General features: G+C 56.5%; 2 protein-coding genes across 5 annotated transcripts in view; one reads left to right on the top strand and one right to left on the bottom strand.

Annotated features, from left to right (window-relative positions):
- Window positions 1–1,694, top strand: part of CACNA1D (calcium voltage-gated channel subunit alpha1 D) — a 297,870-nt gene extending 296,176 nt beyond the window's left edge. For all 3 annotated transcript variants that reach the window (XM_044916847.1, XM_044916841.1, XM_021694968.1), the window contains 2 exons: window positions 411–731; window positions 1,401–1,694. In XM_044916847.1, the coding sequence (XP_044772782.1) occupies window positions 411–731; window positions 1,401–1,694 (615 nt within the window). The remainder of the gene's footprint in view (window positions 1–410; window positions 732–1,400) is intronic.
- A 2,770-nt stretch (window positions 1,695–4,464) lies between these two features.
- The window catches only part of CHDH (choline dehydrogenase), a 33,616-nt gene continuing 21,268 nt past the window's right edge, over window positions 4,465–16,812 (bottom strand). The window contains exons 1-8 of one of the 2 annotated variants that reach the window (XM_021694971.2): window positions 16,286–16,349; window positions 13,674–14,432; window positions 12,883–13,034; window positions 11,747–11,876; window positions 10,609–10,743; window positions 9,118–9,260; window positions 8,513–8,615; window positions 4,465–7,802 (exon numbers count right to left, since the gene is read on the bottom strand). In XM_021694971.2, the coding sequence (XP_021550646.2) occupies window positions 7,384–7,802; window positions 8,513–8,615; window positions 9,118–9,260; window positions 10,609–10,743; window positions 11,747–11,876; window positions 12,883–13,034; window positions 13,674–14,376 (1,785 nt within the window). In that variant the 5' untranslated portion in view covers window positions 14,377–14,432; window positions 16,286–16,349 and the 3' untranslated portion in view covers window positions 4,465–7,383. Of the gene's footprint in view, window positions 7,803–8,512; window positions 8,616–9,117; window positions 9,261–10,608; window positions 10,744–11,746; window positions 11,877–12,882; window positions 13,035–13,673; window positions 14,433–16,285; window positions 16,350–16,812 lie in introns of those variants that run through there. The other variant, XM_044916834.1, reaches the window with a different exon arrangement.

Here is a 16,812-nt window from a genome sequence, read left to right as displayed (position 1 = left end):
GGCAAGTGTGATGAATGGCACTAGAGGAGAGAGGACTGTGTTCCTTCCGAGGGCTGGGAATGACTCGTTTGCCCCTCATGTCCTTCCGTATTTAAACCGAGAGCGAACTGGGTGGTGTGTTCATACAGCCCAGGGTGAATGTCTTCCCTAATTCTCCACCGCTCGGCCGCAATTTCACGAATTAGCGGCTGATACCTCCTTAAGAACAGTCATGAGAATGCATTATGGATTTGGGGAAACTGAAAACAGTCTGCCAGAAAGCCAGATTTTACTGCCTGTGTCCTTTTCAAGTCCTTGTCCCTTATCTGTGGCCGCCCCCATGCATCCGTGCCTCCTGCTTGGTGTGCATGGGGAGGCCTGGGGCCCGCACCTGAGGACCTCTGGCCCTGCCTCCTCTCGTCTCTCCCCAGATCATGGCAGTTGCGGGCCTGGATTCCAGTAAAGCCCAGAAGTACTCACCGAGCCACTCGACCCGGTCATGGGCCACCCCTCCGGCGACCCCTCCGTACCGGGACTGGACACCGTGCTACGCGCCCCTGATCCAGGTGGAGCGGCCGGAGGCCCTGGACCAGGTCAATGGCAGCCTGCCGTCCCTGCACCGGAGCTCCTGGTACACGGACGAGCCTGGCATCTCGTACCGAACGTTCACACCAGCCAGCCTGACTGTCCCCAGCAGCTTCCGCAACAAGAACAGTGACAAGCAGAGGAGCGCAGACAGCTTGGTGGAGGCGGTGAGTGTGCCATCCGGCACAGCAGAGGGGGACACGCAGGCGCCGTGGTGGTTCTGAGGGTGGGGGGGCTTGGGAGCCGAGCTGGGTCCCTTCTCCTCTGGATCGCACCCATTCCTCTGAAGCAAAGATGGTACGTACAGCGCAAGTGTAAGAATACCACCACTGGGATGCCTGGGTGACTCAGTCTTTAAGTGTCTGCCTTCGGCTCAGGTCACGATCCCGGGGTCCTGGGATCGAGTCCCGCGTCGGGCTCCCTGCTCAGCAGGGAGTCTGCTTCTCCCTGTCCCACTCCCCCGCCTCTCGTGCTCTCTCTCTCTCACTCTCTCTCTGTGAAATAAATAAAATCTTAAAAAAAAAAAAAAAAGAATACCGCCACTGCCTGTTCTAGCGGAGCTGTACCTAGGATTACACGTGCTGGGCCTGCCAGTATCACCAGCTCCTACTGAAATCTTTTCCCCAGTGGGGCTCACTCTTGTTGGGCCCTATGTAGCGTTCAAACTCTGTGACATTTCCAAGCCATTCACATTTTGTCACATGTGAGGTCTAGCGAATGGGACTGGTTGAGTCCCAAAAGCACATCTTGCGGTCAGTGCCTGAGGGGGCTCCTCTGTCATTTTCCCGGCAAAGCCTCGTAATGCATTCATGCCGTCGATCCTCTGTCCCGTACAGGTCCTGATATCTGAAGGCTTAGGACGGTATGCAAGGGACCCAAAATTTGTATCGGCAACAAAACACGAAATCGCCGATGCCTGCGACCTGACCATCGACGAGATGGAGAGTGCAGCCAGCAACCTGCTCAATGGGACGGTGCATCCCCAGGCTAACGGGGGCGTGGGCCCCGTCTCCCACCGGCAGGACTATGAGCTCCAGGACTTCGGGCCAGGCTATAGCGATGAAGAGCCTGACCCCGGAAGAGATGAGGAAGACCTGGCAGATGAAATGATCTGCATCACCACCCTGTAGCCCCCAGGGAGGGGCAGACTGGCTCTGGCCTCAGGTGGGGCGCCGGAGGGCCAGGGAAAAAGTGCCTCGTAGTTAGGAAAGGTTAGGCACTAGTGTGGAGTCCATGTTCAATTAGACTTTTGTACAAGTGATGTCATGCCTCACGGAAGCCATAAACCTGGTAGGGGACAGCCGTTCCCTCGTGCCCAGCCCCAGCTGTGGGAAGCAGCAGGTCCAGCCCTCGGGGGAGGACCCATGAGGAGGTGGGACAAGCCCTGCCCGCTTGTCCAGGGCACCCCCGGGGCTCTCCCCTGCGCCCACCCACCTGCTGGCACGGTGGGGAAGGTCAAGGTGATGACGATCACCACACCTGTGTCATTACCTCAGCCATCGGTCTAGCATATCAGACATTCACTGGGCCCAGCATATCCATTTTTAAACCCTTTCCTCCCAAACACACTGCTTCCCGGTTTCTGTTTAGCTGTTCTGAAATACAGTGTGTGAATCAGGACCTACCTACCAGCCGTCATCTGGAGAGGGGAGCAGGACCTTAGACACGAGGTTTTCTGTTATGTGACCCCAGTTTACAAGAAAGAGTGTCACTCAGTCGGTTTCTGACTGTCAGCTCAAGGGCAACTGTAAACTGGAATAATCATGCACTCGCAACCAGGTAAACTTAGATACGCTAGTTTGTTTAAAAATTATAGATTTACTGTACATGACTTGTAATATACTATAATTTGTATTTGTAAAGAGATGGTCTATATTTTGTAATTATTGTACCGTATTTGAACTGCAGCAATATCCATGGGTCCTAATAATTATAGTTCCCCACTGAAATCTAGGTATTATTAGCATTTTTACTCGGGCTGTACAGAAGTAGGAGAAATAGAGCCAATTCTCATCTATTCCGTGAAAATCTTTTGGAGATGAAATTTTAAGTTCAAAAGAACTTGACACTATAGAGATTTTTTCTAAAAATATTTTGAGTCACTCTAAATCTACCTTTACACAAGCTATACCAGATGACTCCTTAACAACCTTTGCTTTGGGCAAGAGTTCCAGGATTTGACAGTGTACCTTTGGTCCACCGCAGGCCGTACCTGTCTTTGATTTTACTGACCCTCTGATAAGCTCGTCCCGTCGGTCGAGCTGGTTCCTCTGACCCTGTGGCATTCACAGCGGCATCCCCGCTGCCCCCACAAGACCTATTTTGCATCTCTGGTGTAGAAAGAACCGAACAGGGGAATGAAGTTCCTCTGCCCTTACTCCCTGAGGATGGATGCTGCTGCTGGTCTTAAATAGGGGTGCTGGGGAAGGGGGGCGGAGGGGCAAAGCCGTGATCTGCAGGATTAGAACGTCGGGTCTGTCCAAGTTGTATTGTTGCCTTTTTACACAACACTGCTGTACTGTGTGTTCTCTTTGAGGGCTTTTATATGCAACTGAATGAGGGCTGAAGTTTTCATTAGAACGTATGCACACTCCGGCTGTGCTTCCTGATGAAAACCCACTTTTGGACCACAAGACCCACCAAGGCTTCCCTTTCTGTTCAAGGAGTCATGCCGACTTTGTCAAGTTACCTTGGCAGGGATTCCCTGAGGTCAAAAAAAAAAGACAATTAGCAGTTTTTTGGTTCAGAATTTTAAAATATTACCTAGACAACCTGTTAATGTTTTGGGTTTGTTTTTTGTTTTTTGGGTTTTTTTTTTTTTGTAAATAACAATACTTTGTTATGAAATGAAGATCTTACAAACCTCTTCTTAAGACATTCTTACTCCAGATCCAGGCAAAAACACTTGAAGGTTTGTAAATGACTATTTCCTGACATAAATTTTTTTAATTAAAATGCAAAATGTTCTTCAGAATAAAACTGTGTAATAATTTTTATGGTATGAGGGAGCTCTCGTTGCAAAGAACTGGTGTGGGCCGGTGAGCGCTCCAGAAGGGGTGGGCACTTGGTGAGGGCAGTTCTGGGACTGGGTAGCTTCTCTATTCTGGGACTGCGTAGCTTCTCTAATTCTCATCTCTCCCTCCTTGAGGCCCACGGTCACTCAGCACCAGCTGCAGAGAGAGCACAGTTTCTCCTCAAGGGCTAAGCCACCCTCCCCATCACCTCTGCTGGGCATTGTTCTCACTGTGTGGCTTCTCAGCAGCAGTCCTACCAGGATGGGGTTTTCTGATGCAGGCTGCCATTTCTCCCCGTCGGTACTTACAAACTGGCATGCGTCCAGGCTGTGCCAGTCCTAACAGGCCAGCGTTCAACCTCCCATCTACCATGAAAATGTTCTTTGTAGGACCAGTTTGAAGTTGTCGAGCCATGTGGTGGTGTTTTGGTTTGTTTTTTTTTTTCCCCTTTGCTTCAGGAAAGTTTTAAGATGAACTCACTCTCTCCTGTTTGGCTCCCCTCCCAACCCCCTAAAAAAGGTCATTTTGTTGTGTCCCCAGGAATAGTACATTTGGTGTTTTTTCGTATCACAAATGGAAAGGGCAGCTCTGATTGAACTCCCAACCAGCAGGAACCTTGTTAACAGCCTTTTCTCCGGTTTCCATCCAGACGGCCAGGCCAGACGGGGCTTTCCAGCTCTATTCCCCCGTTTTGGAGCCTGCCCGAAGCCAGGAAGCTTCTCGGTACACAGTGTGGGCTTTACCTGCCTTACTGCTGACCCCACGTTTATGAAAGGAACCAGGGTAGTTTACTTCACACTGTTTATATTTTATGGTCCTCAGTGTCCTTGCCAATGGTCTGTTTTCCTACAAAGGTTTCCATTGTTATGATGGACTGGAGGTTTGTTCTAAAAACCGGTCAGCGACAGAGCTCCAGTTCCTTCCCTGACTCAAAAACAGACACCAGCGAGGCTTGCATGTGTTGACAAAGTTTTTATTTCTCCAAAAGGATATTCCTTCTTTCCTGGGGACCTGAGAAGGCAGGAGAATGGGGAGCAGGCCTGGGGCCCCTGCCTCCAACGTGGGAGCACCAGCGAGAGCGGCCTTGCAAACACCCAGTGGGGATGGCGGCAGGAGAGAGGACTGGGGAGGCTGCTCGCCTCTCAAGACTGGGCTGGTGGAGAGGGCGTGTGCTTTCTTCTGGTTTTTTTAAGAGAAAAGGATGTAGGTATTAGATCTGATGTTAAGTTGGTGGAGACAGGAAACAGCCTTTGTGGGGAGGAAGAGGGTTTGGCTGGAGACAGGCTCTATTTGCATTTATGGAAATGAGGATTCCCACAGTCGGCCCTGGAAGCAGGAGGGCTGGGCGTCCAGGAGCCAGGAGCAGGGAGCTGGGTACCAGGGCCTGCCATTTCCTGGTCCTGCTGCCAGCGGGCCACTCCTCCAGCTGTGCCTTCTGTCCCCCGTTCAACCCAGAAGAACCTTCTGCTTGTGCAGCAGCTGGAACACATAGGCTTCTTCGAAGGGGTCCATGCTCGGAGCCTGATCCAGGTACAAACACAGCTCGGTTACACGTTTTCAACCATTGTTTGCAAAGTACATTCTTCCATTGGTTAGTATCATGGGCTCTTTGCTAAGGGGCTTAAATAAGCTTCCTCCCAGGGCTGAGTGCTGGCTTGGTGTCTGGGTGCCCCAAGGGCTGCCTGACCCGATGGGCACTCTTCTCCCCTCTCTGGCTTCCTCAGCCAACAGCCCTCTTTCTGAGGTCCAGGGTTCCCTCATGGCAGTGGAACTTGGTGACAGCCCGCTGCAGCGACGCGGGCCAAGGTTCCACTCTGCCAGACGGCTGCACGCTCAGCTGTCAGGGCTCGAGCAAGCCGCCACCCCTAAGCTCAATATTCTGCCCTGTGGCTGAACCCCAACAGCACAGTGTTCCGCTCTGACTTCGGTGGGGCCTGGGTGTAGAACACGCACCATCTTCTGAGAACTCATTTCTGCACATGGCTAAATTGCGTGATCGTGTGGAACAAGGCTCAGTGACCAAGAGTAGGGGAGGGGCCCAGATGTCATCCGGCTGCCCATACAGCATGACGCACCTCCTCTGACAATAGGTCATTCTGCTTATGATGCAGGCACAGTAGCAAGCCAGCCGCTGTCCCAGGGACGGAGACCACCACAGCACACAGAGACCACGGAACGGCATGGCTGCGCCACGGCCACACTCAGGCCTGGGGCCCCTCTACCCACCCAACTTGCTACTCGTTGGCCCTCTGAGCCGGGGTGGGGGGCGGGGGTTGGGGCCCACACTGCCCCACTGTTCTTTCACCCCTGCAGGCAGTCCCGGGACCCCGAGGATGGTGGATGTGGACCACGGCTGCGGGACAGATGGGGAACCTCTCTCCTGGCCCACTTAGACCCTCCCCTGGAACAGAAAATAAAGCAAGAGGCAGGTAAGATGAAACCAGAGCTACTTCAAATTTGTGAAGGAAGGAGAGGTGTGATGGTTTTCTTCTTCCCATCTTTCTGGAAAGTCTTACAATGGCAAGCTGTGGCTGTCTGGCCCCCAAGCCATCTCAGTCCACTCTGATCCTGGGCGAAGCCTGGAATGCCCCCTTTCCCTCCCCTCCTTGTTCCGGGGCAGGTTTCCAGGGCACAAGTCTTTTCTCCCCTGCCGCAGATGGTGGCTTCGGAGATCTTCAATCCAAAATTCATTTAGTTTTCATTATTGTAAGAATAGTCTGGCTAAGGCATCTCCATTCAAAAATCAGTTACTGGATTACGTTGTTGAATTATAGGAAGTTGAAAGATCAAAGAGCTATTTTAAATGCTACTTGTATCTGGTTTCCCCCCCCGGCCCCCCCCCCCCAAAACTCAAACCTTTGCCCATTTATTTTCACGGGATCAGGTATATAGTGTGACTCAACTGTTTTTTTCCATCAGCCTCAGCTCCATCCCAGTCTGTTCCTGTGGATGGCTGCGGAATACGAATTAGCCAGTTTCGTCCACTGCGAGTTGCCTCCCCAGGCTGACAGGAAAGCATCCTCTAGGACTAGCTGCTTCGGCTTGGAGCAGAGGTCTGGTCTGTGGGGTTTGCTCTAGGTTTCTAGGTTTCCCTGGTAACAGGAAAATCATTTAAAATGCTAAATCAGGAAACCTATGGTAGTGAGGAGACTCTCCAGACTCTTCTCTGAACAAGGTCCAGAAATCGGGCTGTGTTTAGTAAGAACCAGAGCATTGGAGAGGTGGGCCCTCAGAGTGACCCAACTGGGAGGGGACTCAGGAAGCAGAAGAGAAAGAAGCCTGTGTTTCTTCAGGCAGGCAGCCTTCCCCCTGAACGGGGACACTGGAGGCTTAGGCACGGGCCTCAGCTACAGCCGGCAGCCTGAGGCAGAGGATGCCCCCCCACCGCGAGAACCCCGTGCCGTCTAGGCAGCACCCAGCCTCTGGAGCGTCTTGCCTTAATTAAAAGGGAGCCCTGGGAGAGAACCGCTTCCCTCATGTCCGACCAAGACCCTGGGTTGCAGAGTGCCATGGAGTATAAGATAAGGCCATGGTAGCAGTTAGCCATACTCCTCCACTGCCCTGCCCCCCCCAGTCCCCTCTACTGCCCCTTCAGGAGGCGGTGGGCGGGGGGGGGCGCCCACAGGAAAATGCTGGGGAAAAGAAACCTGTTTCGCTGCCTGATACCAGTCTTCCAGCCTAAGCAATTACACATTCTCAGCCACTGAATTGTAATATTCTGGACAGTTTCAGGAAAGGGCACGGGGGGGCAGGGGCTGTGCTGACCCTCTTGGCTTGGCAGGAGGCTTCTTGGGCAGTGACCGCCTCACCGCTGGGTGGCCAGGGTCCCAGGCTTGTAGACAGGGACGTCCTCGTCCCAGAGTGCAGGCTGCCCCTTGATGATGTCTGCTGCTTTCTCCGCGATCATGATTGTGGGGGCGTTAAGGTTGCCGCTGACCACACTGGGCATGATGGAGGCATCGACAACCCTGAGGTTCTGCACCCCAAGCACCCTGGTCTGTGGATCCACCACGGCCGTGGGATCAGAGGGCTGGCCCATCTTGCAGGTGCACGAGGGGTGGTAGGCGCTGTCTGCTTTTGCCCGCACGAAGGCATCTATTTCTTTATCTGACTGCACGTGGCTTCCTGGCTGGAGCTCCTTCCCCCGGAATGGTGCCAGGGCTTTCTGGGCAAAAATTTCTCTGGTCAGCTTCACACACTGTCGGAAGTCCTTAATGTCGGTTTCTGTCAACGAGAAAGAGGTAGGTGAGGCGACTCCTCTTACCGCGGATTCTGAGCCCAGAGAGGCTCGGTAAGCTGCCCGAGGGGACACAGGTCAGCGCCTACCACCCCTCTGATCCCATGGCCCTGGTGGATCCACAGACCAGGGTGCTTGGGGTGGAAAACCTCAGGGACACAGAGCCACCAGGTCGTTTGTCACCTACTCCCAGCCAGTTAGACCGCATCCAAGCAGAGTCCCGTGAGGGCAAACAGGCAGCATCCTCAGCGGACACATCTGGCCCCAGAGGCCTGGGTTTCAATCAAGGGTGAGAGTACACAGCCTGCCTCCTGCCACTGTGGCTGTGAGCACGCCCCGAGTCATTGCTGGGCAATGGGGCGTGCTCCTTTTTGCGGCAGGCCCAGGAATGTGATCTGCTTTTGCAGGAGGATGCTCAGAGTAACCTCAGCACAGATGTTCTGTGCACACAGCCAGATCTCCCTGCACCTTCTGGCAGGTTGTTCTGAAAGCTGCAGCTCTCTCCTGCTGTGTCAAAGGACACACCCAGGTTACTTCAAGTGACCCAGGGCACGCAGTGTGTGAGGGGGGCAGAGGGTGACTTGTGTCTCAGGGGTAAGATTCAGTGACAAATGCGAACCCCATAAAGGCATTCATTCGTTGAGTGAATGATCTGGCAAGCCCAGGCCTGGGGGAGACCAAGGGGGTGGTGAGTTACCTGTTGACAAGTAGTTGGGTTGAATCACAGGGTGGTCCCGGGGGTTGGCACTTCTCAGTTTGAGCCAGCCCACGCTCGTGCCCCGCATGGTCCCCACATGCACCTAAAAGAAGCGGAGGAAGCATAACCTCCTTCAACCCCCCTACTGGGCAGCTCAGGCCCCGGGAATTTCCCGGGGGATGGGGCTCCACATCCAAAGCCAATTAAGAGCAGACACGTGTTAGCCTCTGTCTGCATCTTACCTCCTCCCCCGCTGCCACAAGTGATCAAAAAACACCTCCCTGAATCACTCACTCCTGCTTCCTGGCTTTATACCTGATTGTCTTCAACTTTCAGGGACTGGAAACCCCAGGGCCACTGGCCACATCTGTCCATTTCCAGTGGTCTGGATCGCAAGAGAATCTGCCCTGAGCTGGGGCAGGTCTTACCTTTCCACGTACCATGTGGACTGCCTCCTGCTCTTCCTGGCATGGCCTCAGGAAGATTCTAGGCTCCTCCTCTCCCCTCCCCACTCGGACCCACGAAGCAGCTGGAGGGCAGGACACAGGTTCCTGTGCCTCCCCGCTGAGGGGCCCGCCGCAGTGAGGAGAATGCCGCCTGCTCACCTGGTAAGCCTCCCGCTGGGTGGGGACCCGGCCATGGTCAATCACTTGGGACGGCAGGAAATGGAACTGGATGTCCGGGTGGGGGACCCCAGGCCGGCTCCGGATGAACCCTCCTGTTTCCAGGTGTGCCGTGGCTCCATCCCCTGAGGATCAGAAGAGTGAATCAGGGTGTGGCAGGCGGGCCGGCCTCCCCTCTCCTGGTAGCTCCTCCTGGCCCTTTTCTGGTGCCTGGACCCAAGTGCTCAACTCTGGTCTCTCTCCCTCAGGTGGGCTCACCCAACACCACAGGCTCCCATATCAGCTCACACCCCAGAGGCCTTGCCATCCCCCCAGATTCCTCCACCACTGACAACTGTGAGGCCTGGCGTCGCTGGGCATCCCCAACTTCCCTGGCCCCAGGCTCCATGCCCGACAGGCTGTTTTTGTTTTTGTTTTTAAGATTTTATTTATTTTTGTGACAGAGAGGAGCCCTATGCGGGACTTGACCCCAGGGTCCTAGGATCATGACCTGAGACGAAGGTAGACGCTTAACTGACTGAGCCACCCAGGCGCCCCCTGACAGGCTGATTCTTTCACAGATGGCCTAAGTCAGACATTCGAGCTGTCCCTGTCTCTCCCTCCTCCTCCTCTTCCTCGTTACCCACCATCTGGCCCTCAGAAAGCCTCCCTGACTTCAGCTCCCACATTTACTGGGATCCATCTACCGGGCAGTAGCACCCCCAGCCCTCCCTCTGCCCCAGCTCAGACCCCTCCTCACTGGCAGCTCCCGGAGCCTCCGAGCCGGTGCCCCAGCCGACCCTCGAGACCCAGCGCTCTTCATCACACCCCTGCTTCCTCCTCACCGTGCTGCAGTCTCCCTGGCCCGACACATCTGTTCCTCCAGCACCACATGCCTGGACCCGGGGCCTTGGTACATCTTCTTCCTAGCTCTCAGACATCCTCCACTTCACTAACCTCCTGATCCTAAAACCTAAGCACGTTTACATGGGTTCTCTCCACGGATCCCAGCAGTGTGTAAGCTCCCCAAGGGCGCCTGCCTTTACTAGCACAGCAGAGTACCCGGAGTGTGGGAGAGACCCATGCTGAGGGGGGGTCTCAAAGCACCACCTCCTGGCCCGGGCAGTATGCTGGGACCCTGAAAACAGCCAGCAAACTGCTGAGAAATGGATGCTGACCATGCCTTTACTCCTGGCTCCTTGGGCCCCAGATGGCATCCAGCCACAAGGCTACCCCTGTCCATATGTAAGGAAGCAGGGCACCCAGGCTCTGAGTCTTAACCCGGGACCGGCCCTGGGCCGCTGCTTCTGGTCCTCACAACAGCCTGCCAGACAGGACTATGTATCCCCATTTTGCAGATGGGAAAGCTAAGGCAAAAGGCAGAGCTAAGCTTGGAATAAGTGACTTGATACCAGAGCCTTCTCTCAGCACCTTAGGAAGGAAGCCATGCTCCCGCAGACCTGCTCCACGAAGGTTCCGGACCAGCACGCCCACCTGTGAACTTCCAGAGCCACTCCAGACCAATCCAGACCTTCCTCAGGGGCTTCTGCGCTGAGTGCAGGGTGATGGGGAGGGTGCATGCCTGCTGGATGTATACCTCCAGGTGGTCCTGCAGGTTCTGGCCCACTCCTGGAATGGGAGCGAGTGGTTAGGAAAAATGGCTTCTGGAGGGGGGGCTGCCGCTGGCCTCTCAACATCCCTGAGTTTTGGAAACTCCCCCCACCCCCATCCACTTATTTGCCAAGACAGCCCCTGCTCCCTCCCTGGGTCTCAGCTTAAAGGTCACCTCCCGGGACTCCATCCCTCTACTCATGGCCAAGTCTCATCCTCCCATGCTGCCAAAGCCACCTGCCCCTCGTCACTCCCTCCTGGGGCAGCCCCCGGACCCCTCCCGATGCCGTCCTGCCAGGCAGCAGCCTCCCTGAGGGCAGGGCCCTGGCATTTGGCAGGTGCCACTCCGCGAGCTGCTTGCCAGAGGGACTGACAGCCCCACCTGCACCCAGGGCCCGGGGAAGGAGGGAAGCAGGCCTTGCTGTGCTGGGCAGGCACTGCCTGAGCTCATCTAAGCACGAGGGGACGCCAGGCAGGCCGCTGTCACAGACCTCTCACGATGAAGCCTCCACACGAAAAGGGTCATTTCTGGGGAGCTTGGGTTCTAAGAGAGGTAAGGGCCCCTAATGGGTATCAAAGACCGTCTGTAAGATCAATTTTAGGCCTGGGATAATTGTCTTAGCATGAAAAGCATGCTCTGGAGCACTGAGTTGGCATCTTTAATGTCAGGGCTGCTGCTGAGCCCTGAGGACAGAACACACAAAGGCCTGGACCCCTCTCACCGCAGGGCTGCCCTGGGGGCACAGCCGAGCCTGGCCCAGCAGGCTTCGCGGGTGATGCTCCCTGCTGGAGGGGCATCACCTCCCAGTGGGACAGGAGGGCCAGGGAAGGGGGAAAAAAATGACACAAAGACTTGGGGTCCCTGGGGGGTAGAGGTGTCCAGTGAGGGTCATAGGAAGAATGTGACCGTTCCGTGGAACACGGACTGTTGCCCCCGCCCCACTCCATGCTAATGAACTCCAATAAGCCCTTTTATTAGCAGAGGCCCCCCCTCTGAGGAATGGGGGAGAAGGGAGCTCACCAGGCAGGTGGCACACCACCGGGATGCCCAGCTTCTTGAGGTCATCTGCATTGCCGACACCCGAGAGCATGAGCAGTTGTGGAGAGTTGATGGCACCCCCGCTCAGAATCACCTCCGTGCTGGCGTAAGCCTGGAAGAGGCACAGGCGTGCAGGCCGCAGAATGCGGCCTCAGCGTCAAGTCCCCCAGCGGTGGCTGAGGATCCCGTTCCCAGGCCCCGGAGGAAGGCAGAGGATGCTCAGGGGGCCGCCCTGGGAAAGCCCTCGGCAGGTGCAGCTCTGGGGCGCAATACTAAAGCGCACGTCACGTGCTGACATACGCTCTGTGACCGCCGCGCCCTAATGACCATCTTAAAAACTGGACTGCGGAGCTTAAATGAGACCCATGAAAGCAAGCACTCACACAAGCGGTGTAAATAAAGCAGCAGTGAGCCGAATCTTCCCGTGGATGCGGGACGATCCTGACGCACCGCTGAGTGGGAAACAGTGTAGTGCGGAAATAGGGAGCATGCTCACATTTGTGGTTTTTAAAGTCTTCTTATAAACCTAGCAATTTCTGGGGCACCAGGAGGCTCAGTCGTTAAGCGTCTGCCTTCGGCTCAGGTCAGGATCCCAGGGTCCTGGGATCGAGCCCTACATCGGGCTCCCGGCTCTCCCTGCTCAGGCTCTCTCTGTATCTCTCTGTCTCAAATGAATAAATAAAATCTTAAAAAAATATTTAGAGGGCGCCTGGGTGGCTCGGTCGTTGAGCGTCTGCCTTCGGCTCAGGTCATGATCCCAGGGTCCTGGGATCGAGCCCGCATCGGGCTCCCTGCTCCGCGGGAAGCCTGCTTCTCCCTCTCCCACTCCCCCTGCTTGTGTTCCCTCTCTCGCTGTGTCTCTCTCTCTGTCAAATAAATAAAATCTTTTTTTAAAAAACCCTAGCAATTTCTGAAGAGGTACAGAAGGAACAGGGGGACTGCTCTGAGGTGGGAGGGGTAGTGGGCTCTTTGCAGGTGGCTGGCCTGATGGCATCCCCACCCCCGCCCCAGGCCCTGGGGACCAGAGCCCGACTGCTACCCACACTGAGCACGAGCACCGGGGTGACTGCTCGTTCCCTTCCACGTCCACTGCCCCGGCCCAGCGGGAACTCACTCACCCTGTGGCTCTGACCGTTCTTGACGTACTCCACACCCACCGCGCGGGTGCCCTCAAACAGCACCTTGCTCACAAACGTCTGCGCCTCGGCCGTGAGGTTGGGGCGGCTGAGTGCCGGGTGCAGGTAGGCGCACGCTGCGCTCCAGCGCTTGCCTGCGGGACAGAGCAAGATCAGGCACAGCCCCTGCCCCCCTTTCCTGGTACCTGCACAGGGGAAAAGGGCTGGAGAAAGATGCAATTTGACCTTCCTGGGACACTGTGAGCTCTGCCCCAGAAGGAAGGCTGACACCTAAAGTCCCTGCTGGGCTGAAATCCACATCCACGAGGCGGTGGAAAAACCCCCTCCGCTCTCGGCAGGATGACAGACCGGCAGCAGCTAATAAAGGGGGGTGAGAACCCTTTGCAGGCAGGCAAGAGCCCTGGGTCAACCCAGGCCTTGCCCCTGTCCTGCCGTGAGCAAGGCACTTCGGTGCTCTGTGCCTCAGTTTCCTCATCTGCAAGTCTCTTCGGGCTTTGGCTCTTTGGTCAAAGAGTTGACTCTCCAGCCAACAGAGGCCAGAGGTCGAGAGAATGCCCCAGAGTCTCTGTCTCCAAATCGGTCCTCACTGGCTGTGGGCTGTATTCTGTGGCCTCTACGGGGTGCGATACCTCGGTCATCTGGGCCTCCTCTAGGCGCAGTTTACCCTCCCTGACCACGAAGGGGGCAGGAGGCAGGGCGCTGCGGTGGCGCGTAGATTCCTTTTTTTTAAAGAGGAGGAACCAGGGGGACAGGGGACGGGAGCCGTGCGCTACCTTGGTGGATGGTCATGTCCATCCATCCGAAGCCTTCTTGCTGGAAGCCGTTCATGTCCTCCGTGAGCGGGTAGCCAGCCTGCTGCGCCGCCTCCAAGAAGGCGCGGTGCAGAGGGTGGTTGGTCCTGCCCCGGGACACGTGCAGGGGGCCCTGGCCGCCGCGGTACGTGCCGGCGCCCAGCTCGTGGCTCTGTGCCTTGCGGAAGTAGGGCAGGCAGCGCGCGTAGTCCCAGCCCGTCGCGCCTTCCCGCTGCCAGCGGTTGTAGTCTTCGGCGTGGCCACGGATGTAGACCATGGCGTTGAGTGACGACGAGCCCCCCCAGACCCGGCCGCGCGGCCAGTACAGCACCCGGCCGTCGAGGCCCGGCTGCGGCTCCGTGTGGTAGCACCAGTTGTACCTGTCATCGCACAGGTTGGCCACGAGGGCCGCGGGCATGTGGATCTTCCACAAGAGCCGCTTGCTGCCGGCGAGCACGTCCTTGGGCCCGGCCTCCAGCAGCAGCACGTGCTTGTCGGGGTCCTCGGTGAGCCGCCCGGCCAGCACACAGCCCGCGGAGCCCGCACCCACCACCACGTGACTGTACTCGTCCCCTCTCCCGGAGCCCGCGCTGGCCAGCGCACGGACGCTGGGGGGCCGCTGCCACCCCACGGCTCCCCAGGGGCCCAGACGTCCTCCCCTCCAGCCTCGCAGGACGCGCCACATGCTTCCAGCCCAAGTCCTCGTACGTCCACCGAGAGGAGTGTGATGATTCGCCGTTCCTAAAACAGGAAAAGAAGCTTTAGAATTTTAACTCGGGCGCCTGGGTGGCTCAGTTGGTTAAGCGACTGCCTTCGGCTCGGGTCATGATCCTGGAGTCCCGGGATCGAGTCCCGCATCGGCCTCCCTGCTCAGCAGGGAGTCTGCTTCTCCCTCTGACCCTCCTCCCTCTCATGCTGTCTGTCTCTCATTCTCTCTGTCTCAAATAAATAAAATCTTTAAAAAAAAAAAAAAATTTTAACTCGGCATGCACATTGCAGAATCAGCCCAAAGCTGGGGCAGCCGCACCCATGCAGCGAAGGTCCCCTGGCAGGCTCACCAAGTGCCCACCCAGGGCCCAGTGGGGCAGGCCTGGGGAACTGTGAGGCCAGGGCTGGGGGCACAGGGGCTCCTCCCCAAACTTGGGAGGTGGGGTGGTCCCCAGAGAGGCTTCTCTGTGACATGTGTAGGTGAACCTAGAGGCTAGGCAGGGCTGTGGCTGCTGGCATGCAGGGGAGGTCCGGGCTTTCTGGGCTTGCACTCAGTGCTCACCCCTTTAAGACAGTTGCTGAGCCCCTACCACGTGCCAGGCATCATTTCATCTCTAGCAATACACAGAGAACAAGACATGTGCCCTCAAAACGGATGGTCTGGGGCCTGGGAGACGGACGAGGCTTAAGTAACTAAAGGAAGGCCAGGGTGTGAGGCTCGAGGCTGCCGAGCTCAAAGCCTGTGACCTGAGGGCCATGGGGTGAGCTGGAGGGCTTTTCAGCAGGGGTGGGGTCAGAGCTACAATCTTCAGAGATCACTCTGGAGCGTGCTGGAGTTGCAACAACAAAATGCCAATAGCGTTTGGAGCCGCCTTTCTCAACAATGTGCAAATTAATCCCAACATGTTCAGTGCACAGAGGTGGAAAAGAACCAGGGTATCCCACTCTACTGACATGAGAACATCTGAGAAAGCCCCACCCATGAGGTTCAGGCACCCAAGACTGACGCCACAACGAGAGAGCCGAGGAACCTCAAGACACCCCTGATCCATCCAACACCCCCTCCATGAGCCTGCCCCAAGTCACAGCAGCGGCCTACCACCCGAGGCAGGCTAAGAGATGAGTGTAGAGAAAGACCCCATCCCCCTTTTTGAAGCCCCAGGCCCTCCCAAGAGCAGGAACACAGAAGAGCCTTCCAGCACTCCAGGCCCCATACTAGCCCGAGGCAGCAGTGCTCTACCACTGAACTCCCAATTGGGTTGGCTCAACACTCCACACTAATGACCTGGTAGCATAAATAAATACTAGTTACCTCAGTCACTACTATCCTTTTACACACAAGGGCCTGCATTCCATAAAAACTTGGGAGACACGGAAGAAGAGCAGGGAAAGATGGAGGAGGAGGAAGACCCTGAGCTCACCTTCTCCCACAGACACTTGGGGGCAACAAGTACTAGACTGCAGCTCACTCTGAAAACCACCTGTAGACTAGCAGAACGGCTATTCCACAGCTGAAGAACGTAAAGAGAAGGCCCTGTCATGAAGGGGAGGAGGGGCAGAGATGCGCTCAGGGACCCAAACCCTGGCACTGTGGTGGGTTTCCCACCACAAGTGAGAAGACTGTCCCAAGCACGGGGGTCCTCCCTGAGGAGCCAGGGGATCACCCCACACGGGGCGCCCCCCATCCTGGGGATCTGCACTGGGAAGATGAGCCCCTATAATGTCTGGCTGTGAAAATCAGTGAGGCCTAACTCTGGGAGAGCTGGAGGGCTACAGGAAACCTCGAGTCTGCTCTTAAAGGGCCAGCGCGCTGTATCACTCAGTCTGAGCCCCAGCATGGAGCAGCAGTTTGAAGAGCACCTGGCATGTACGTGAAGAAGACTTACTAATTTTAGCACGTTTGCTGAACGGGCAGGGATCTGTAGGCGATTTCTCCAGGAACGGAAGTGCTGGTGACGCCATTTTTCTTGCCCTCCTTCAGCCTAGCTTGGCTGGATGCTTGCGGGAGCCACTTCTGATACTTCATCTACCTTGCTGGCATTGTTTGCCCCCCACCAGCATTCCCCTGGGGAGCCACACCACCCAACCCGCCTGTCCCAGCAGGTGTCCCTCCAAAGCGGCTCCTGTCCTAGCACACCCAGCGGGCGGCCTCGGCTGGGACTGGCACCCCTCCAAAGTGACTCTTGCCCTGGAGAAGCGGAGAGCTGGCACCACACCCCAGCATGCTTGCAGCGGCTATGGCCAGGCCTTTCAGCCAGCCGTGCCAGGAGCTAACCCCGCACACCAGCACACCTGCAGCGGCGACAGCTGGGTTTCCTCAGCCAGCTGTACCGGGGGCCAGCCCTGCTCACCAGTGTGCCCACAGCAGTCGCAGCTGGTCACTGCAGCTAGCTGGGCTGGGGGCCAGCCCCGC

This window comes from Neomonachus schauinslandi, chromosome 1 (assembly GCF_002201575.2).
Source record: "Neomonachus schauinslandi chromosome 1, ASM220157v2, whole genome shotgun sequence".
Taxonomy (NCBI): Eukaryota; Metazoa; Chordata; class Mammalia; order Carnivora; family Phocidae; genus Neomonachus; species Neomonachus schauinslandi.
This window is presented reverse-complemented; position numbering and strand designations above follow the sequence as displayed.